Here is a 24003-nt window from a genome sequence, read left to right as displayed (position 1 = left end):
CAGGGGTGCCAAGGGACCAAGGAAAAGTTCTAATTAGCTTAATGGCTGGGTCTTGGAGCTTCAAAACCCACTTGGGAAGATGAGCCCAAATTGCAGATTTATTTTTGAGAGGAGCTAGAGCTGAATTATCTGCATAAAGTCAAGTTAGGGAAAGTGCATATTAGAAAAATGGGGACTCTAAAATTCCACTTTGTGGCTAAGGAAATCATCAAAGAAGCCGCTTAAGCCCTGGGTAGAAGTAGTCACCTGCAAGTATTTAACACCAGGCCAGTGATATATGATTGTGTGAATGAAAATTCATACTATCCACTGTGTACAGTGAGCTCAAGCCAAAAAATTAATAGGAAGATCATAACAAAACTGGAGAAAATGAGAATGCTTGACAGCAGCAAATGAGAAACTGTGTGTTCAGGTGTTTCTATATCTAGAGCATGGGGCTCCAACTGAGCACACCTCATCCCTTCTAAGATGGGCTGAGAGTAAATGTTATAAATCATACAAAGAACACGCTAGAGAGAATATTTATACCTCAATGACTAAGGATTAAAATAAGACTGTAAGAGATTTAAAAAGAAGCATATTTGAAGTGTTCAGAGATAAAGGTTTAGAAGTCATAAGGTAACAGGAGAGTGTGTAAAAGGACAGAGTTTTAAAAAGAACTAATGAAAAGAACATACAGTCAGTAGATGGATTGAGTAACGGACTAGATATATTGAAAAACAAAGGGAATGAATTGGACAATTCATGAGATGAGGCAGTCATTCAGAATGTAGGTCACAGACAAAAAGTTGGAAACAGGGATGCTAAGTGAAGAGACATTGAAGATTGTCTAAGTTCCAACATAGATCTAATAGGAGATCCAGAAGGATGATGAAGAATGAAGAAGGAAGAATGATCAAGAGGTTAGAGATGACAATAAAAGCTTTTCCAGAGTTGAGAAAAGACCACCTTAGATTGAGGAAACAACTGAGTCACAGGTATAAAAAAATAATAAAAATCCATACCCAACAGTGAAACTATAGACAAAGAATAACTTAAAACTTATCAGATTACCAGAAATTAGACTGACAGCAGACTTAACAGAAGCAACAATACACAATAGAAGATAATAGAGTAAATATAGCTGAGTGGAAATTCTGGTCAACCCAGGCTTATAAGTTCACCTAGACTATAAAGAGTTCAGGAGAGGGCAGAGAGGACTTTTTCAGATATACAAAGAGTGAAGAGAGCTTATCATCCTTTTTTTTTTTAAGATTTTTTTTTTATTCATTTGAGACACAGAGATAGAGAGAGAGAGCATGAGCAGGGAGAGAGAGGGAGAAGCAGGCTCCCCGCTGAGCCAGGAGCCCGATGTGGGGCTCGATCCCAGGACCCTGGGATCATGATCTGAGCTGAAGGCAGCCGCTTAACCATCTGAGCCACCAGGTGCCCCGAGAGCTTATCATCCTTAAATGTGAAGAACATTTAAACAATTTTCATCAACAAGAAGAAAATGGAACCCAGAAGGAACAGAGTTTAAGAACAAAATCCTTGGCAAAAATGATAGTAATACTGAAGAATTCAATTAGAAAGAATGCTAATTGGGAGGTATTTTTAAAAAAGTGCTAGACCAAAATGACGGAAAATTGCAAGGAGGAGATCAGAGTTAAAGCATTGGAGGTTCTTGTGTTCAGGTAGAGCAACATGATGCTGATTAATTTGGGGGGTTGATAAATGTTTTAAAAATGTAAAGCAACAATAAAATAATATGAATAGAACATTAAACTTCCAGAACAGTAGAGAGGAAAAAAGGGAGACTAAAGAAATTGTATGGTGACTTTTCACGCACTAACAGGAAAGGTTTTATTATTGCGTGTGCACATATGTTTGTATGCGTTGGATGCTGAATGTCTTCTCATAGCTCACAGTAAATGTTATAAATCATAGCTCATAGCTTACAAGTCTATTTTAATTTAACCGTGTGTGTGTGTGTACTTATATAATAGTTGTAAATGAAAGCAGTTTCAACACATGCATAGACCCAGATTGACAAATTTTCTAAGTTATTCTTTTGTAGCAAGTACAATTGTATATATCGCTACAGTCAATAGATTGAGAAACCAGGATGCAGGTACACGTGCTTCTAGGGGGAACATTTACATTGTTATTTTCCGGTCATTTTTTGAAGGAGTCCAAAACTGCCTTTTTGTGTGTTGCCAGGCTTATATTCTAAAGACCTGACATCTTTTATATTGGCTTTCCTCTAATGATAGTTAACATCCATTGATAAAGACAGCATATCAACCATCAGTATCTTCTGAAACCCTTTGTCAGCGTACAGTTATATATAAAAAAAAGTAGGTTACAAAAGAGCTTGTGTAATATCTCATTTTAATTTTATTTTAAGATTTTATTTATTTGTCAGAGAGAGAGAGAAAGAGGCAGGCAGAGGGAGAAGCAGTCTTCCCAGTGAGCAGGGAGCCCGATGTGGGGCTTGATTCCAGGATGCTGGGATCATGACCTGAGCCGAAGGCAGGCACTTAACTGACTGAACCACCCAGCCGTCCCATCTCATTTTAATTTTTAAAAAATGCGTGTCAGCAGAGAAAAAATTGTGGAAGGCTGTCCACCAAAATGTTAACAGTGGGTATATCATTGTAGAAATATGTAAAATCATTGTTCTTTTTAACTTTCTGCATTGTCTAATGGTTTTTTTTTCCAATAGCAAGCCTGCATTATACTTTTATAACCATAAAAATTTCTATCTTAATTACTCAAAACAAAAACGAAACCATTTCCGGGGTGCCTGGGTGGCTCAGTTGGTTGGGCGACTGCCTTCGGCTCAGGTCATGATCCTGGAGTCCCGGGATCGAGTCCCGCATCGGGCTCCCTGCTCAGCGGGGAGTCTGCTTCTCCCTCTGACCCTCTTCCCTCTCGTGCTCTCTATCTCTCATTCTCTCTCTCTCTCAAATAAATAAATAAAAAAAAATCTTAAAAAAAAAAACACGAAACCATTTCCATCATGGACGGCATTCCTGGTTACACAGCATGAGTGATTGTATAGGTTGCCAAAAGAAGGCAGACAGTATGTAAGTACACAGAGCCTTTGAAACAATATATGTCGCATTTGAGAAGCTACTTGAGAAACAGTTGTTGCCAACTTTGTTTTTCCTATTCAGTTGCAGTTAGGTTTATTTTAGGAATAAGCCCAGAGAAGTGTTGCAAAGGTGACCGTAAAGATATTATGTTATGCTAAAACCAATATGGAAGTTGAGTATCTTGTAGACTGCTGTACCTCAGACCAGGGCAGTAAGTCTTAGAAGAGGCCCTCCTGATCCTGCTTACCCTGCTGTAATTTTTCTCCCCTGCCATCTCTCAGAATTTATCTTACTCTCTATGTAAGTAACTTGATATTTAAAAAGTTTTAAAGTCCAGTTAGTTAAGACACAGTGTAATATTAGTTTCAGGTATATAATATAGCAGTACAATAATTCCATATATCACCCAGTGCTCATCATATTAAGTGCACTCCTTAATCCCCTTCACCTAGTTACATGATTTTTAAGAAGTATATTGTCCATTGTCTATCTCCTGCTCCAAGAATCTGAACTCCTCAAAGGCAAGGATCTTTGTCTGTTTGGCCAATATTGTCTTTCCAGGGTCAGCACACTGTAGGTGCTCAGTAAATAAATGCTGACAGAAGGAGTGCACACTACATGGTTACATAAATATGGAGAGAGCAGTGATAACACTGAAGACTGGACAACAGTAGAAACGGGAATGTAAGGAAGGGAGTAGCATGGAACCGGGACCTGAGGAGCCTAGCCTGGCTGTCAGGGAGGGTCTTTGGAGGTGAGAAGTAACAAAGTTGGATGGTTGGGCTGGGGAGAGATGCTACAAGGGATGTGAAAGTAAAAAGTTGCAAATCAAAATAAGGAGTGAACACACTCAGGGGATGTGCTGAGAGCAATGAAGGTTTCCTAACATGGCATTAAGTTAGGGCTCTGCCACTGAGACAGAGGGAATAATCTCTCACCCTGATTTACTATAAAGGAAAAGTGGATACTGGTATAAAATTCAGAAGAGGAATGGGCAAAATGGTTTCTTTCATTGTCTGTGATAATATTACCTGAGTCAAACACTCAGGGTTTAAAGGTGTTGCATTTGGAATCATTTTCAATTCAAACCACTGACAATGCAAGACAGCTATACTCATGTAAAAACAGAACACTTAAGGAGATATAGACATTTTTATTTAGGCTTCTCTGAAACTCTAATTAAATGAAACAGATCTGTGCCTCATGCTTAGCTCTGATTTTTTTCCATACAATGCATTTGAAAGGCACACCATGAATATGTATTTGAGCATTTTGGTGATGCTCATTTGTGATGAGTATGGATAGAAATGAAATTCACTCAGTATAAAATGTTTACATGCTACAGTGAGCACGCCTTTGCTGTTTCTGAAGAGACAGCATGCCTTTTTGCTTAGTCCACCTTCTGAAGGTGACATGTCAGGGAGCTCCTCCTGCCATGCAGAAATCCTGTTACACTGGAAAATGGAAATTGTAATTAGGATGGGCAGAACAGAGATCCTGTCTCCTTTCTAGAGATTTGCATGTCTTTTAAAAGAGGTCCAAGCTTCATGAAAAACTATTTCATTCCTCATATTATCTTGGATTGATGGCCTTAGAGGGTTTTATTTTATTTTTTAAATTTCTCAATTATTCTAAAGAAGACCCAAAATGCTGAGAAAGATGTGCTATGGTGAGTGCTGTGAATTGTATAAGACTGTTGAATCACAGACCTGTACCTCTGAAACAAATAATACATTATATGTTAAAAAAAAAAAAAAAAGAAGATAGCAGGAAGGGAAAAATGAAGGGGAGGGGAAATCGGAGGGGGAGACGAACCATGAGAGACTATGGACTCTGAGAAACAAACTGAGGGTTTTAGAGGGGAGGGGGGTGGGGGGATGGGTTAGCCCCGTGATGGGTATTAAAGAGGGCACGTACTGAATGGAGCAGTGGGTGTTATACGCAAACAATGAGTCATGGAACACTGCATCAAAACCTAATGATGTAATATATGGTGATTGATATAACATAATAAAATTTAAAAAAATGAAAAAAAAATCTAGAATTGAAAGAGAATCTGGTCTGAGGAGTTCTAGACTACGGAATGTATTTTTCCTTGAGATTAACCTTTGCTTGAAGGGAAGGGGGTAGACTTTCTCAACCTAAAAGGGAGCTTTCTTCCTGTCTAATCATGGGACATTTTTAAGAAGTGAAGAGGAAGAAAACATGCTGGAGAAATGGTGCAATGATAGTGGCCTAAGGCACATTAATCACTTTCCCACCATATCATAGCAATTGGTTTTGGAAATATTTCCAGGGACATTAGCAAGGCAAGCATGTTTTATACTGTAGACTCTAGAGCTGGTGCTTTTGAAACTTTACCTTCTCAAATTTTGCCCAGTGGCCTGATTCTGGGACATTTAACCTGTGACTTAAAGGTGATCATTTACCTCTGTGTTTAAGAATTATTTACATTGAGAATCAGGCCAGATTAGGGTGTCAATAGGGAGATGAGGAGATTTTTGAATACCAAAGAAGGAACGATAGAACAAGAGCTGAGAACACTGAAACCCAAAATAGGATTATCAGAGCAGTGTGGTAAATCTCAAAAAGGCTAGGGGCACTTTGACAAAGAGGGAGTCAAAATTTATCAGTGCTCTTGATAAAGAGCTGAAAAATTCTTTGCTATCAACATTATTTTTTCCTGTATATAGGATGGCCCCAAAACTCACATATGTGTTTGTTACTGTATCTTTTGAAGCCTTTCAAAGGATATAGTTTTTGCTTTTAATCATATAGTAGTGAACATTGGGATGGCAAATTCCTTTTTCTTATGGCTTTAAATGTGGCATATTAAACTGTAAAGAACCAAATGGATCTTTAATGTTGGTCATCCCTGGACTCCAGGGAGAGGAGCTGGAACAGGTTAGTACCAAAAACACGGAGATACTGAGGAAGGGGCATATTTAGTTTAGTTAAATCCTGCCATTTGCGTTGTTTAAGTAGAAGATTACCAAGAAGCAGAGACCCACTATTGTGTTGTATCACCCATAGACTCATTGACCAGACATAGCTTGTTTCTTACCCTGACATAGACAACAATTTATGAAAAATGGCAGAATATATCAGATCTCAGAGCATTTAAAAAGGCATACCAAACCTCATCTTCCTATAATAGAGGAAAATTTGACTTGAGAAAGTGAGCATTTGCTTGACTTTTCCCAGACAAGATCAGGAAAACGCTATTGTTCTTTGGGTAGGAGCAGAATATTTTCCTTTCTGACTTCATTCCTGCCCAAGTTCAGGAGAGCATTGAAGAATTTTACTTTGTTCTGTGGAAGGAGAATTACTTGGAGCTAGGAGAAAGGTTATACCATATTATCCCATGTGTGGTTTGCCAATTCTACCTGTCCTTCTGACTGGGATATAGTAGCACTATATATTTATTATTTACTCCATGAATGCAATCTATGAAAATGGAGAAATTGGACAATTAAGGCCCTGAAATGAAATTTGCATATGTCTTAATTTGACTATGTAATTGGGGTCAGATAAGAGGATATGTATAAATCTCCCATTTCCTTTGGTTCCACATAAGCCCAGCCTTAGGGACATCTACTCTGTGGAGAGCTGACCTCCTTAACAATGGCTCCTCCAAATCAGTAACACTAAGCAGTTTTAAAAAATGTAATTTGAGTTTGTCTATTGTACACAGACCATTACACTATTAGGGCATTGATAGACAAGCACCTGGCATCTTGTGTACAGGATCATGGATGGGACATCAAAGAAGTCAATATCCTGGTGAATTCAGGTGAAGTTATCCCAGTGCATGGAGCTTCTTTTCTTCTCCTATTGGAACTTTCAGAGCTCAGTAGGAGCCCATTGTATATAATGTGATCAGAGGACAAGGACTGCGGAAGCCTGCAGACCTCTTTAGGGAGACCTCAGATCCTCAGTATGACTTTGAATCTGTTTCATTCATATCTGCCATTCAGAACATTTTCCCCTCTCCCCTTTGATTATGGAAATCCTACTGTCTCCATAAAAGCTTCTTTTCTGCTCTACACTGGTCTAACTCCCACCAATTTGAACTGCTTTCAGCACCCAGGGTCTGGACAGCAACATTTAGAGGCAACTTATCTCCTGGTTTGTTTCCTCTGTTGCACATGAATTCCTCTTATTTCTGTAACCCTACATCACAAACTTCTTGAGGTTAGAACGAAATCTGATCTTTTCTTTAGGTCCTCCTATGGAAGATTGAAAGAAGAATGGATGGATAGATTGATAAAAGGAGCTTAGGAAAGCTAGTAGGAACGAAGCTGAGAGTTTGTGATGTGTTGTTCTTTCTGATTATACAAAGTCATAAGCAGGTGGGGGAGATTCTTATTTCCAGTTGGTGAGGAGCACCTATTCTGTTTATTACTGTTCCCTCCAGGAAGCCTCTCACCCTCCCACCTTCCCTCATTTCTTTTATACACCACACTTAAAATTGGAGGCATAACCTTGTTCAAGAATGTGCAAAACAGGAACATGGTAATGAACTCTTGTTGCTGCTATAAACTTGATGAATGGCTTGTAGAGGAAGGGCATTAAATGGCAATCTCAGTCCAGTGATTAGCTCTGCGGCATTCCTCCCTTGGAACTCATGAAGACCAGCACAGCATTCATTCTACTCTAGGTTTCCTATGAGCCCCTTGGTTGTACCAGGAATGTTTCTGCATCTTGGCTGGAGAGGAAAAGGAGAAAAGAAGCCTTCTTTGTTTCCTTCCAGCATTATCACTGTTTTCTTCCAACTCACTTCCCCCAACCCACCCCACTCACAACTCAGCTGTGTTTCTTCTGGGTGAAAACTTAGGTGCTAACTTGACCTGCTTTTTCCCTCTGACTTTTGCCCAACTGATACTGCCAGGACATAAATGTTTATATTTAGTTCCCTACTTTTTGCCTGTGATGCAAATTTCCTGTCACAAGAAGGAGTGCTCCTAGGCTCAGTTTGCCTAGGTGAAGCATACGGTGGGTTTGTTCCTGAAATAGTTGTGTGAGAATTGTATTTTTCAGTGTCTAGCTGTGTTTGCAGAGCACCAACAAAGGGGCTTTCAGAAATTGAGATAATACTTTGATAATTGACTAAACTAAAAAACTGAGTACTATTTTACCTGTTAAATGTGATCTGACAATGACAGAGTAAGAAAACTTTGTCCCATTATCTATCTTTTGGTTAAAGCAATGGAGCATGTGTTTAGGCGTTTTGTTCTGTGCTTTTCTCTAATTGTGTCCTGTGTATTTTATTAACAATTACACTAGAGCAGGTACTGTGGCCCATTTCTCTTGGATTCTCCACCATACAGTGCCTTACACAGAACTAGTATTTTTTATATCTTGTTATTCCATATGGAACATGGACCAGCAGCGTTGGCCTTACCTGGGAGCTGGTTAGCACTGTAGAATCTCTGGTTCTACCCAGACCACTTTAGTCAGACTCTCCATATTAGATCTCCAAGGGATTTGTGCACATTAAGATCTCAGATGCTATGGTGTAGGAGATACTTAGCAGGGGCTCATAAAATGTGCATTGCATTTAGTTAAAGAAAAAATCCTCTCTTGCAGAGATGAAATCCTATACCTTAGCTGAGAATTTCTGGTTGAGTCTATATGTTACTAGAATGTTGATTCTAAGGAGAAGCAGAGAGAAGTAGGCAAAAACAGGAAGAAAACAAGTCTATAAGTGGAGCTGACTTAAAAAATTTTCCATCAAAAATAATGTTTTGATGAGATAGCTTGGGCTAATTTTTAATAACACACCCAATTGGAGCATTGATTCTTTGGCATGGAAAAGGTCAGTTTTGCACTTGGATTTTCACTATTTGGATCAGATATCTGTCCACTTCTAGGGCATCCTTCTTTACTACTGCCAAGTGCTCAGGACTGAGTGGGAAGTATGGGAACACTGAGCAGAAACACCTGCATATGAAGGTATGTATTTGGCAGAAATATAAGGGTTACTTTTTTCTTGTGACTTGGACACTTTTACTATCCTGTACTGAAGTGACCATAAGACTCTTAAGATATAATTTCTCTTTAATAAAGGAGAGGCAGCATTGCAAAAACAAAGTATTATATGGATAAAGTGCAGAGAATGTGAAGTGGGAAGAATCCCACCTCCATGACTTAATAGCTGTTGACCTTACGCCAGTCTCCACACTTCTCTGAACTTCATTTTCTCCCCTCTGAGGTGGGCACAGATATTTGCCCCTGTTGCCACTGAAGAGTTGGTGTGGGAGATTAAGTGAGCTGTATGTATATGAGGTATTTTGAAATTATAAAATAGGTAACAAATGTAAAGATATTCAAACTACTGCTACTACCACAATTAAAATAAATGAGAACTCTGTGAATTTGTGTGTGTCCTCCTCTTTTCCATTAGAAAGATTATCATTCTCCTGTATCATATATGATCTGGAATACCCTTGTTGTATTCATAGATGTTATAGAATAATAGATTACTGTGTGAGCATTGGAGTCAGAATGCCTGGGTTCAAGTCCCAGCTCTATCACTTGTTAGATATGTGAGGCTGGGCAAGTCACATACCCTTCTTGGCTTCAATCTCCTCACTGTAAAACTGGGATGATAATTAAGCTAATGCGTGTAAAGTGCCTTATCTCAGTTTATGGCAAAATAATCACTCAACAAGTGACAGCTATTATTGTTGTTGATCACTATGGGAACTCCTTGAGAGCAGGTACTGTATATCTTCATCTTGATTGCCCAGAACATCTAATAGTGCCTGGCACATAAGCTTCATCAAATCACTCCCTCATGTAATTAACACATATACTGTGGTTCAAGAAGAATTTGTGGAATTGTTGACTGATGGATGGATTATGCTTCTCTGAGTTTGCTTGGTCTTTCTCAGAGTTGCTCTCAAATAGGACAGAATAAACACAACAGTGCACAGACTAGTCAGAAGGAGGTGTCCCTGGCTTGAGGAAGCTCATTAGCTCTACAAGCCTCATCCTCACTGGTGTTCAGGGAGTGATGGAATTCACAATCATTTACTCTCTGAACCCTGATAAATCACTTGATGGATTAGCTGGTGTCATCCATCAGCCTGCACTTGTCTTGAGTACTTGACTGAAGTCTATAAATCTCTTCCCTTTAAAAAGGCCCAAACACTGATCCCTGATTTGGCTTCATTTCCTTGAAGTTAGTGTGGAACTTATTCTCTATCCAGGATTTTTTTCATCTAGAACTTGGTGCTACAATAAGCCACCATCCTGTTCCCCAAAGCAAATGTCTGCTTTACTAAATGAAAAGTCCTATCTTAAAAGTGTCTTACTCGGTTGGACTGTGAAGTTATATGTACATATGAGAGGGAATAGGGAAAACAATATAAAGGAAGGTATAAAAGGGCACACTTGTAACAAATACATGAAGATTGGCACCTCAATTTTTAATATTCACTGAAGGAAAAAAAAAAACCAGCTTGGGTTCTCCTTCTGGTCAGTGAGTGAGGGAGGGAGCCCATCCTCAGTAGATGGAGTCCTGAAAGCATTTATGTCAATTCGATTACAGGAAGCTCATCCTTCCTTCAAATTTCAGTTCATGTACACATGGGTCCTTGCAGTCCAAATAAGTAAACCAATCTAGATAGGATTTTTTCACGTACTAAAGCAAATCTCCCTAAGCACATGTGCCACATTGACTAAAATCTCACCATTAGCAATTTAGTCCTCTGAAATAGGTATTAGCCACTTCATGTCTTTTTTAAAAAGGCAAATTGTGTTGGAAGTTCCAATCCATTAACTCTTTAAATTTCAATGGCACTACTTTTTTTCAGATGCCCTTATCTTTACTGGGAAAGAAGAATAAAGAAAAAAGGATTAAAAAAAAGATTGAGACCCTATTTGGGGAAAAATGTTCTCAAAGGCTGGGAAAGAATTCAAGAGCTAGAGTCTTTCAGTTGTGCCCAGCCCTGTGCTTGGTGTTTTGAAAGAATATGAGAAGAAAGAAAGTCATTGTGTAGCTGAGCTGAGATACCATGAATGGGAAGCAGAGCAAATGGTCTCTATTATTCGTACCTTGCATTTGTACGCACTTTTAACTTTTCAAAGCACGCTCGCATCCAAGTGCAAATTACATGTTTATAAAACACTTGGCATCAACAATTGCTATCTCTCTGCCCAGACTCTCTCAGAATCTCAGACCCACTGGGGTGGTTAACTTCTACTTTATTCATTTAGGCTCCTCTGGCATTTATCCCTCTTAATGCTTTTCCTCTCTGCCTCTCTGCCTGTTTAACTTCTGGAATGGTCTGAACTATAAAAACACATCTCTGATCATTTGATTTCCATGTAGGCTGGCCAGGGTGGAGCCGAGCACCACAGGAGAGGTTTATGAAGTGTAAGATTCAGGTAGTTTATTTGTTGGGGGGTGGGCAGGCAAGTGGGTCCATATCCTATTTGAGTCTTTTACTGTTTAAAGCATCTTATTAAGTCATAAACAGTCCAGATGGATGTGGTTGTGATGGGCATGGGCTAAATGAGGAAATAAAAATAAGTAGTTTGTGCATCGACTGGAGCTTGCATTTAGATCCCATCTTTTTATTTTAATACCATTCTATTAAAAAAAAAAAACCAAAACAAAACCTAGCAGGAGTCACCAAGGCAGAGCCACGAGGCTGTTTTTAACTTGAGTGTTATGCTGCCTTAATTGTATCTTCTCTGAGTAGACACAAACATTGAGTTACTGGCAGAGAGATTAAAAAAAAGCCCTGTTTATTTTCTGGTATATCTGTGAGCACTGACAAACATAACGCATTTGAAAGTCCCTCCCACAACTCCCTCCCACAACTTGCCTTGTCAAGAAAGGTCAGAAGGGCAAACATGGCTGAAGCAGAAGTCTTAAAAGATAGAGAAGATGATATTGCTTGGCTGTTGATTAGGAAATAGAAGAAAATTGTATTTGACAGCAAGCCAGAAAAGCCTTGTTTTAGTAACCTCCATCAAGTCTTGCTACCTGGAAATCTTAGCTGCTGCATGAAAGGTGCCAAGCAGAGGTCACCAGGACCATGAATGCCTTGGAGTGTCAAGTGGGTGGAGGATCTCAGAGGTGGAATATGTAAATGACAGCATATCTGTGCTTTCCCAAGCAAGTGAGCATCTATAATACACATCTTTATTACTATAAGCTTGCTAGTTTACAATGCGTACTGTGGACTAACTGTTTGTGTCTTTCTCTCTGTATCCCCAACTCAAATTTATATGTTGAAGTCCTAATCCTCAGTGTGGTGGTACTTGGAAGTGGGGACTCTGGGAAGTAATTGCATGAAGTCTTGGGAGTGGAGCTCTTATGATGGGGTTGGTGCCCATACAATGGGATAAAGAGACCAGCACTCTGTCTTGGCCATGTGTGGATACAGGGAGAAGGCAGTTGTCTGTAAGCCAAGAAGTGGGTTCTTACTAGAACTGCCCATGTTGCCACTCTGATCCTGGATTTCTAGCCTCCAGAACTGTGAGATATAAATGTTATTTAAGCCATCCAGTCATATTTTATTATAGCAGCCCAAACAGACTAAGACAGTGGGGTTTTCACCTATGTTCTTCCAGTAATCCCTTCCAGCAAGGAAACCCTACACTATCTTTATGAATAAAGCCTAAGGGACTGAGATGTGGAGAGTTAAATGAATACCATGTTGAGGGAATCCATAAAATCACCACATCTCAGGAACTCTGTTTCCCCTATTACATTTCCCCTCTCCTGTCCCCCCAACACATAAAGAAATCAAAGCAAATCCAAAACAGGCAAAAACCTAAGCATATAAATATGATGCAAATAAGTTATTTTCTTTCTGAGCTGGACAGCCATTAGATGTTACAGAGTTTATTTTAAGGACCCACCTAGAAACTGTTGAAATAAGGAGACTTAATGGGATTACTAAAACCACATGAACCCAAAATGTGACAAGAAAACAGCTTCTTGTATTTCTTGGTTGAAGCAATAAATATAACAAAAATACTTATTTTCAGAATATTTATGGAGAACAGGAAATGAGACAAGGACTTTCACCTTCTAGACACTAACTCATGTTTGACCTGGGTCAATAATGACAACTTAATTGGCTTAATCTTACATTTCCCAGGGGCTGACTAAGTTAATTTGCAACTTAACAGGCAGCTCAGTTTGTAAACCCTTGGACTTAAGCCAGTCTCAGAAAGAGCTCTACCTAGAAATGGGTTGGCACACAGGAAGTTGAAGGCAAAAAATGCTGCAAGAAGAGGTTTGTCCCCTTCTATGAGTGTCCCTTTAGAAAATGACTCTGGGTTCTGGTTTACGGAAGTTCCAAGTGCTTAGGTATACAAATTCTCTCTTCTAATCATAAATGACAGCAACGGAAGCTTTCACAGCCATAATGTTTCCCTTGGTCACTCTTTCAATTTTAGTTGAATAATTCTGGAAAATGGTAGAAGCCACCAAAAAGGAAGCCTTATGTAGCAGAAAGGACCAGACTCTCTTGGGTTCAAATCCTAGCTTTACCACTGAAGGACCTTCTGATGCTGTTTAGTTGCTTAACCTTGCTGAATGTTAGTATCCCTGTCTGTAAAGTGCAGATTAACAGAGATGTGGTATTTAAAACGGGCCCCAAATAGGTACTAAATAATTGTTTTTTAAAAGTCAACTTTATTGAAGTATAATTTTGACAAATAATAATATGCACTCATTTTAACTGTTCAAGTTTTTATAAATGGATATATTTTGTAACAGCACCACAATCAAGATACAGAACTTCTCTACCAGCCTAAAAAGTTCCTTGTTCCCCTTCCCAAACAATCTCTACTATCACTCTTGGCCCTGGGCAACTACTGATCTGGTTTCTGGCACCACAGTAGATTTTCTCTTTTAGAGTTTCATATAAATAGAATCATATGGTATATATACTTTTGGGTCTGGCTTTCTTTTTTTTTTTTTTTTTTTTAACTTGGTATAATGCTTTTGAGATTCATCCATGTTGTTGTATTAGCAGTTGATTGCTTTTTATTTTGGAGTAGTATTCTGTCACATGGGTAAAACACAGTTTGTTTACCCCCTGACCTGGTGATGAGTCTGGGGTTGTTCTCAGTTTTGAGCTATTATGAATAAATCTGTTAGGAACATTCTCCAGCAAGTCTTTGGGTGGACATATGTTTTCATTTCTCTTGGGGAAATAACATTAAAGAAACTGTCAAACTCTCTTCCGAACAGGTTGTACCATCTTGCATTCTTAACCAGATATGTATGAGATTTCCATTTGCTCCACAGCCCAACCAATACCTAGGGTTGTCTAGACTAATAGCTCTACACACAGAGACAAAAATCCTTAATGAAAGTCTGTGTGTGAATGATACTTAACAAATACAATCAAATCATTCACTTGGTTGTTCAAAATAACCCATTTAATTCCCATGATTAACTATGACACCCAAACTTGTCCCCATAACCTCTAAGGTACTCTATGACCTCACCCCAGCTGCTGCTTTGATCTTATCTCTACCACCCTCCTTTGTTCTCCCGCCACACCATGGAGACATACTAAATACGTTTATGTTCTTTACAAACTGGAATCAGACTTAAATATCATCCACCTTAGGGCCTTCAACAGTGGATGTACATTAGAATCAGCAAGAGAGCATTAAAAAAATGATCACTGCCTGGCCCCACCCTAGACAAATGAAAAAAAATCCCTGGAAATGATAGGCCTGTGGATTATTTTAAGAGCTCCCTGGGGGATTCTAAAGTACAATCTGAGATGAGAACCACTGAATTTCATTATCTTGTCATGACCAGCAATTCATATCCCCTCTTCCCATTCAGGCTCTAATTGCTCCAACACTGGCCTCCAGTTGTTAACCAGGAGCCTGGCACATCATCAGCCTGCCTACCTCTTGCTTTATTTCACTAAGTGGGACTCAAGGCTCATTTGCCTATTAAATCAGAAACACAGAAATTTGGGGTAGGAATAGACTTACATTATCTAACAAGGAGGTGCTCAGGGAGGCAAAGCAGATTGGAGCCCAAATTTCTAGCATTATAGTCTTGGTTATCTGATCTGTTTCCTTTTTATGTGTGTTTGAGCCCAAAGAACTGAGAAGTCGAAGGATCCTCAACTTTTTTAGTGTGCTTGCACCAGTTCTCATTTAATAAATTTCTTCTTCTAGAAGTCCCTCTGCTAAGTTAACTTTTCTTTCCCCAGTGATCTGGGGGTGGAGGCTGAAGTGTTAGACTAGTGTTCTCATTTTTATATGTAAATAAATCACTTGATTATATTTTTTGTCCTTATGTTATCATGAATATTTCAAATGAATTTTATATGGTTCATATTTATGGCTTGGGAGCTATTTCACATTTTGGCTCATTGCCGTCTCATCTGCATATACCATATCTCAGCTGATGTTGATTGGCCTCATTTACATATTCATCATGCTCCTATTTTCAAAGATATTTTGTTATAAACTGGCTTTTCTTCCCCCTCCAGTGTTATAATAGCACGTAGACGTGTTTTTAAATTGCACTCATTTCCATACATAATTTTTCTGGTTACCATAAATCACCACCTTGTCACCTACTCCCCCTACCCCATTCAGTGTAATCTTCACACTTTATACCAAGCTGACATATGGCTCTGAAGTAATTAAAGACAATGTAAACAGTTTACAGTGCACTTTGCAAAGCCACTTCACATTGCAGAGAGTTTAATTGTTCCTTTTTCCCTAGCCATTCCCAAAGCAGTGAAGAGTAGGGAGGTTTGAGATAGTGATGCTGAGTAAAGCTATGTTGTGAACAGTGATCATTTCATTTCTAAGGAAGAAGCAACTGCCTCTCCTTTTCCCAGAAAGACTCCTTTCCCTTGTGACTTCTTATAGAAGCAGAGGGGCTGGGTTAATGAAAGAAGGATCATTGGGCATGGGTTGGGCAGAGTTACCGGATTCTTTAAATCATTCTAACAGGAGGAAGGGGGAAGAATCAAACACATCCTCAACCACCCAAGCCACAGAGACCTGTCTCGGGGTTGAGAACCGGACTTATTTTCTTTTTCAACATTAGCTGTTGGACCAGCCACCAGCCCCTAGTCTCTACCTTTTTTCCATCAGTGGCCTCAGGGTTTGTTAGCAGCTCTCCCTCCCACGCTCCAAGCCCATGTTTGGGGTGGGTGTTTTCAACTCTGAGTATGGAACCCATTACCCAGGCCATGGCTCACTTTGAGCATTGCCTTCCCTTAGTTGTAGTGGTTGGTCCAGGAATGCTTGTGTGATCTAATCGAGTCATACTAAATTTTAAGACACTTATGAGATGGAGGGGGGGATAAAAAAAGGTCAAATCTTTGCTTCTGAATGGAACCCAGGAGATGAGCAATCAGAACTGCTGCTGGCGTCTTGTCACCAGGTTGGGGCGAAGGGCTGAAGCTAACGTAGTGTAAGGGAGACCTGAGAGAGGGAGAGAGGCCAAGTTCTAAGGACATGGAGCCTGAATAGAGCTGTTTTAAAGCCATTTGTCCTCTCTGACCATCAAGTTAAATGAGCCATTAAATTTCCTGCCTTTCCTTAAGCCTATCTGAGGTTTATTTTCTTTAGCTTCTCACAACAGAATGCGTCCGAACAAATACAGTGTTTGTATCACTTACTTTTATCTTGTGCATTTTTGTCCTGGATTACATTTTGAACTAGAACTATGTAAGTACCTAGATCATAGTAGATTCTCAGCCAGTGTTCGTATGCTTATCACGTCCTACATTATTTATCACTATCTTCATATTATTTAGTATTTTTATTTCTGGATATTCTTCTTTTCCCAACTAATTATATTTGTTGATTCATTTTTATTCATGCATTTATCAGTTATTTAGTGTACAAGGCACCAAGAATTCAATCCTGACAAAAGCAAACATGTCCTTAGACAGTTCAATAGGGGAATTAGAAACTAAATTATCACATAAATAAGTGTCATATATTGCTAAAATGAAAGTCAGCACAGAGATACTAGTGATAGGACAGTGTATGTAGTAGGGAGTTTTGCCCTAGTTGGAGAGGTCAGGGAGGGCTTTTCTAGGCTAATGACAGTGGCATGGGAATCTGAAGGATGGGTAGGAGCCAACTAAATTAAAAGTGCAGAGTGGAAAAGATGTTCTAGTCAGGAGGAACAGCACGCACCAACCAAGGCTCATGGTGGGCAGATAACACAGTACATTTTGTGAGTTGATAAAGGGCTAATAGAGCAAAGGCGAGACTGTGAGAGGTTATCATTTCTTTGTTGAGAGCAGTGGTAAGGCATGGCATGTATGTGTATACGGCAAGACAGATGTGGAAGGTGACATGATTAGATCGGAATTTAGAAAATATCACCCTGGTTGCCATGTAGTAAATGGCAGAGCATGCTGGTGGATAGGGCAGCGCAAGTCGAGAACTGTTGCAGTTAGCTAGGGAAAGATTACGGTGGCTGGGGAAGGAGGTAAGTGGACAGATTAGAGGTATAGCATGGAGATAAAAACAGCAGGACTAGGTGTTGTACTTTAATAAAAAGTTACACTTAATCTTGCCCTTAAAGAACAATTAAGGGACCTGGAAAAACTGCAAATTCTTAATACAGTCTGATAAATGTGCTATTGATAGTATGGACACAAGATTATGGTTTAGAAACACTGAGAAAGTTCTGGAAAGGCTAGAGGAGTAAACATTTAATCTGGGCCCTGGAGGACTAGCAGGATTTCTTTTCCAATTTCAAGTGAAGTTTTAGGCAGAGGGACAGCATCTACATAGCCCAGTGTGGAAGTATATTTTGTTAATTAATTGGCTAATTAATTAATTACTTCACCTGTAACTTTTTTTTTTTTTTTGATCCCTCTTTGTGCCAGGCATTGTCCAAAGAATCGGCCATCACATTCTAAATAAATATGATGTCTGGTAATGATAATGCTTGAGAAGTGGCAATTTCTCCTGCCTGGTGAGAATGTGGGGGTATGCAGTGCATATGGTAGAAATATAAAGGGCTTTGGTTTTTATGCCAGGCACTTAAGACTGAAGCTTATGGCGGTAAGAGTCCCTCCAGTTTCTTCTGCAAGAGAGTTTGAGCCGTGTGGGGCTGGCAGCAGGGAGCTAGGGAGATTGGGGCTGGCATGACAGCCTCATGTAACAGGCTAAGTGTTGATGAGACTTTGAACCTAATAGCAGTGGGGGTGAAAGAAGGGCTGGATTCCAGAGATATTCTTGAGAAAGAGTAAATAGGACTGGAAAGGGACCTGGGTTTAAGGGATAAAAAGTCAAGGGAGATTTTGAATTTTCCTGCTTGGGAGTCTAGGCAGGTGGTAATGTTATTCCCTGGGCAATATGGGAAGGTGAGAAATTTAAGGATAAAGACAACGAACTAATCTGGATATATTACATTTGAGGTACTTGTAGTTTAATTAGGTATAGATGTTTAGGGGTCTTTCCATTTCAAAACAAGAATTATAACCTCAAAAGAGAGATTTCTAAGAAAGATGGAAAGAACTGTCTATGGAGTAGTCTGGGAGCCTAGCAGAGCGGGCAGGAGGATGTGGTGTCATTGAAGTGAAAAGAGGCAGAAGTATCTGGAAGAATGGCAGGAATAGTCAGTGACATCAAAACCTGCATGTAAGTTACGTACTAAGAACACAAAGTAGAAGTCATGAGATCTGGCAGTTCCATCATTATTGGGGCCTTTTATAGAGTCATTATGTGGTGTTCTGGAGTTTGTGGTCCGGTAGCAAGAGGGCTGGCTGAGGAGTGCGTGAAAGGAGACGACAAGGGGAAGTGGATGCACCTGTTCTTTCACAAGAGTGGGGACGGCAGGGAAGAGGAGAGGGAAAACTTGGCCACATGCGCAGAAAGAATCGGAGGAATTTTACAGTCCATGGAGACAGAGATATTGAAGAGGAAGCCAATACTTAATAAGTTCAGGAAACTGGCTAAAAACTGGGTGAAGAACAGAAATACAGCGGATAGATCAGGAAAGGAGATGAGAAAGGGGATGAGAACTCATTTCTGACCAAGAGTAGAAGGTGAGACGATGGATGAAGGGGAGCATAGAGACTGAAGAGTACAGTCTGTTCAGAGTTCAGTTTGGTGCCAGCCCTTCTACTACGCAATGTTTCTGAAGCCCTAGGACACACAAAGCATTCAAAAGAAATGAGATCACTTTAATTTTATTTTAGGCATCTTGCTGTGTCAGTATAGGCTGATTAATAAAGACATGCAGTAGAAATGGGCAAGCTGTGTTTGAGGAAGTTGAGATGTTTTTGAGCCAGCTGCCCTGTCTCTGGGATTACAGCTATATCAGCTCAGCTTAGGGATTTATAATACTATTGGAAGGTCCCGTCTGATGCTGAACACCCAATGAGGGGTCAGTCATACCTGCTGGACTGAATTTTTTTTTTAAAGATTTTATTTATTTATTTGACAGAGAGACACTGAGAGAGGGAACACAAGCGGGGGGGAGGGAGAGGGAGAAGCAGGCTTCCGGCGGAGCAGGGAGCCCAACGCGGGGCTAGATCCCACGACCCTGCGATCAGGACCTGAGCCGAAGGCAGACGCTTAACGACTGAGCCACCCAGGCACCCCTGGATTGAATTTGATTAAGGTGGATTATTTGTGGTGTCTCATATTCCTGCCTTTAGAACAATCTCTGTGCAATTATAGGGCTGCTCGGGGACAAGGCATATCGGGTAGTCTAGTTTTAGTGCATGCCAATTCCAGGCAGGGCAATGGCTAACCCGTCCAGGAATACACCTTGAGCAGAAAGCTCTCCAACTCTATCCCTTCCTTGTTTCCCTTGGTGAGCTCTGCTCCGAAGACTGCCCCATCTCCCGATTCCTGTAAGTGTTGAATGTACTCAAGAGGGTAAATCCTGAAGACTGCAGGTTTTAAATTGGGCTCTCATCCAACTGGGGATCCTTACACCTAGGAATTAGAGATCCCATAAGCATCTCCTTCTTTTAAAACTTCTTCCTTAACCCACCAATGGGGAAACCAAGGCCCCCAGAGATACAGTGACTTAATCAAGGTCACAAAGTAAGTTTATATTAAAGCTAGCTCTCCAATCTAGGATTCTAAGCACCCTCCTCTAAGCAGGTGATATAATTGCTGAGACACATTGCCATTCTCTCTGCTTTATGTTTCCCTCATTAACGGATTTCTTTCTTGCTTCCGCAGACTTCAGCGAGTGTTCTTAAATGGGGGTGAAAGAACCAAGAGGAAAAATGGAATCGCTTTTAAAAAAGAGACCTGCATGTAGCCTGGGGGGTTGCTTTCTTCTTACAATGAAAAAAATCATTCCCTTCTGTGTAATCCGTCTATCTGTTGCTATATTTATTGGTGTTTAAATTCTGGTGGCCACTGTGGTGAAGAACAGATTTTCCCGGCCCTTAAGACCCGGGAGATGGGATCAAGAGCCTTCAAAGGAAGAGTGGGTTATTTTAAACATGGAGGAATTTATTCTGCTTTTTACTGCTGTGCCTCATTTTGAGAAAAGCCTGTTTGGGGGAGACCCCTACATTAAACTAGTTCAGTAAGGAGTGAATGTTTGCATTAGCAGAGGGGTCTTCTCTTTTCAAAGGAAATCTTCAGTGCTGTAAACTTCCCTAATGATTTTAAATGTTGATATATCAATTAACACTTGTCAGTATGGCGTGGGAAAGAGAAGTCTCTAGAATCTCAAACACAAATGTTAGGCCCTGCTGTTAATGAAAAGTTAATCAGAAATAATAAACAATATCCCTGAAAAAGAATGAGTATCAGCAGAGAAAATTGGCTTTGGTTTTTAAAAATTCAGCTCACAGTTACTTTGGAGCAACACCTTAGAGAAGAAAAAGTGAGGGTAGCTTAGATTGACCATATGCTCATCTCAACAGCCACACTCTGAAAGAGTCCCCATTATTAGGAAAGAAAATGGGAGGAGGTTCAGAAGGTTCTCTGGCTTCTAAGCACAGAGCATCACACTGGATGTGATGTGAGGCACAACCTGGTTGAGGCACTCACAGCATTGTCAGGTACATACATTTTCTCCAGGTCCCCAAATCCAGAAAATGCTCCTTTAGGGATGACTTGAAGCTTGGTGAGGACAAACCTCCTGAAAAGAGAGTGGACATAAAATATCACGATCTTTCACTGGTACATAATTGAGTGCCTAACCTATAATAGCAGTCAACAGCCAACATGTACTACATGTACTCAGGGTAGTCATTTAGTAGTAGTAGCAATTGCTTTTATATGATCTCTCTTCATCTTTACCACAAAGTGGTGATCCTCATTTTGCATAAGAGGAAACAGGTTTAGTGAAGTTTATAGATTTGCCCAGGGTCACTCAGGTGATGGGTGATGGGTGACAGAGTTGGAATATGAACCCTCTCATCAGTACTCCATGTTGCGTCCTGTGGCCTTCTGGGAGGTCACTTCTCTTTCTCTACACCAACCCCCAAAACCTCTTCCCTTATTGTCATTCTTAGCTGACCTTGCTTCCTATTTTAAGGAGAAAATGAACCTAGTAGAAGAGAACTTGCTCATGCTCTCACATGGCTTTCAGCCATTAAGCCATCTGCACCCTGCCCCCCTTTCGTTACCAAGGGTGACCAGGACTCTGGACCTGGCTGAGAACAGCTCCTCCAATCCACATCAGACCTCTCCTCCTCTCTTCTAGTAGAGGTAACCACTATAGCAATTTTCCCCTTTCTTAGGTACATTTTATTCACCTATTTTTGCTTCTCTAACTGGATCCTGCCCATCACTATACAAACATACCATAATTTATTTCATCAAAAAAACTCTGCTCTTAATCTCAGTCACCTTCAGTTTTTGCCATTTTCTTCTGCTTGAAATATTTGTCTAATCCTACCCCAAAGTTTCTTTCAATGGCTCCTTATCTCAGTCAGGAAAAACCCACATTGTATACAGTGACGTACAGGACCCTCCAGGATCTTCCTGCTCTCCCTTTCCATGGACCCTCTACCCTCCATTTTGACAGTTTTCCCTTTGCTTCGTTTGTTCTTATTGCAGCACTCTCTTGCTAGTTCTTGGACATGCCAGATTCCTTCTTGCCTGTGTTTCTGCATTTGTAGTTCTCTCTGCCTTGAGCACTCCTCTCTCAGATAGTCTCATGGCTTCCTCCTCCAGCCTGCTGTTTGCTCAAATGTCACTTGCTTAGTGATGCTTTTTCTAACCGTCCTGTTTAAAACGACAATCTCCTCTACTTAGCCTCTGGGCCCCCTTTCCTGCTCAGATTTTTCTTCACAGCACTTCCGACATGTTATATATTATATTTATTCATCTATTTATGTATTTATTTATCTCTAACCTATAACTAGAATACACACTCTGTGAGGACAGGAATTTTTGTATAATTTGTCTGCTAGGGTATACCAGATGCCCTGGAACATTGACTGGTATGTAGCACGTATTCAAAAAGTTTTTCTTAAATGGATGTTAATCCGCCTGAGAGTTCTAAGCTTGAGGACGTACAAGTGGCGCTTTTGGAATCTCTACAACAGGAATACTGTTCCTTCCTTTGGCTTTCTCTTGCTTTGTAGCTGATACATATGTACTCCTCCTCCCAACCCCTCCAACCTTAAATCTTTCCTTCCACAAGGTGGTGTGTCAGCAGGAAATAAATAATGAAACACTGAGGATTTGGATAGTTGAGTAAACCTTAATTGCTTCAGTTTCCTACTACTTACTGGTGTGAGTGAAAGTCCTGTTGCAGATAAAGTTATTCAGGCAAACAGTTCTTTAACTTTGCCTTTGGCTGTCATGTGGGCCAGCTCTATGGGGAAGAAGGCTGAGAGAGCATCTTAAGTACTGTTTTTGCTCTGGAGGAGTTTATATATGTGGGAAGGTAAAGCAAGAAACCTTGGAATCACCGGAAAACAGTTGATGTAAAAACTATAAATGTTATGCAAACATTGAAGTGAGAAAGATCCCAAAGTACATAAATATATAAAAGGAAGGTGGGAAGAAACGGGTAAATTTGAGCCTGGGTCTTAAAACCATCGGGTCATACTAAAAGCATAGTCTATATGAAACCATTTAAATAAAAAGGGATCTAAATTAGGATTGCAAGCAATGTATCTGGAAGAGTGTCAACTTCTAGAACTCCCATCTGAAAAGAATCAAGGTTAAGGTACTCATTTAATCTTAGTTAACATAGAAAAGTTCCTTTTGTTCCTATTTATCACAAGACAGAAGAATGATGAAACAAACGAGAAAAAGCAAATAATAAGTCAACTAGATAGTGCTTTTTTTTTTTTTTTAAAGATTTTTATTTATTTGAGAGAGAGAGAGAGAGCACATGAGAGGGAGTTGGGTCAGAGGGAGAAGCAGACTCCCTGCTGAGCAGGGAGCCTGATGTGGGACTCGATCCCGGGACTCCAGGATCATGACCTGAGCCGAAGGCAGTCGCTTAACCAACTGAGCCACCCAGGCGCCCTAGATAGTGCTTTTTGATTCAACCCTAGTAGCAGACACATTTTCTAAAATTTCCAACACCTATACCTGTACTGTTTCAAACTTATTAACATAATTAAATCTTTTTTTTTTTGAGGATGAATAGTCTTGACTTCCATTTCCTGAAATGTTATAAACTAGATAACCTGAAGATATTTCCACTAAAAATCACCCAGAAGTCTTCTATAAATCATAACACATACTGTTTTAATTGCATAGCTGAGCTTAGAAGAAAGTATGAGAAATCCCCGGGGGGCCCAAAGTAAAGCAACTGAATACCAGATGGAACCCTGAATGGTGAAGGCAAACAGAAATCGAAGAGGGTAAACTGAAGCTAAAGTATTCAGGGTGGAAGTCAGTTTCTAGACTTGGTAACCAGGCACTTTGTGTTTTGACGCTATGGTGTTGGGTGAGTTGAGATACAGAAGATGAAATGAGAAGATTTATTTCTGTGTGCTATCTCATG

General features: G+C 40.0%; 1 protein-coding gene across 7 annotated transcripts in view; it reads right to left on the bottom strand.

The window, feature by feature from the left end:
* The window catches only part of FSHR (follicle stimulating hormone receptor), a 166773-nt gene that overhangs the window by 70961 nt on the left and 71809 nt on the right, over window positions 1-24003 (bottom strand). For all 7 annotated transcript variants that reach the window (XM_027622140.2, XM_027622144.2, XM_027622141.2 and 4 more), the window contains one exon: window positions 21100-21171. In XM_027622140.2, the coding sequence (XP_027477941.2) occupies window positions 21100-21171 (72 nt within the window). The remainder of the gene's footprint in view (window positions 1-21099; window positions 21172-24003) is intronic.

The sequence above is a fragment of the Zalophus californianus genome, chromosome 8, assembly GCF_009762305.2.
Source record: "Zalophus californianus isolate mZalCal1 chromosome 8, mZalCal1.pri.v2, whole genome shotgun sequence".
Lineage (NCBI taxonomy): Eukaryota > Metazoa > Chordata > Mammalia > Carnivora > Otariidae > Zalophus > Zalophus californianus.
This window is presented reverse-complemented; position numbering and strand designations above follow the sequence as displayed.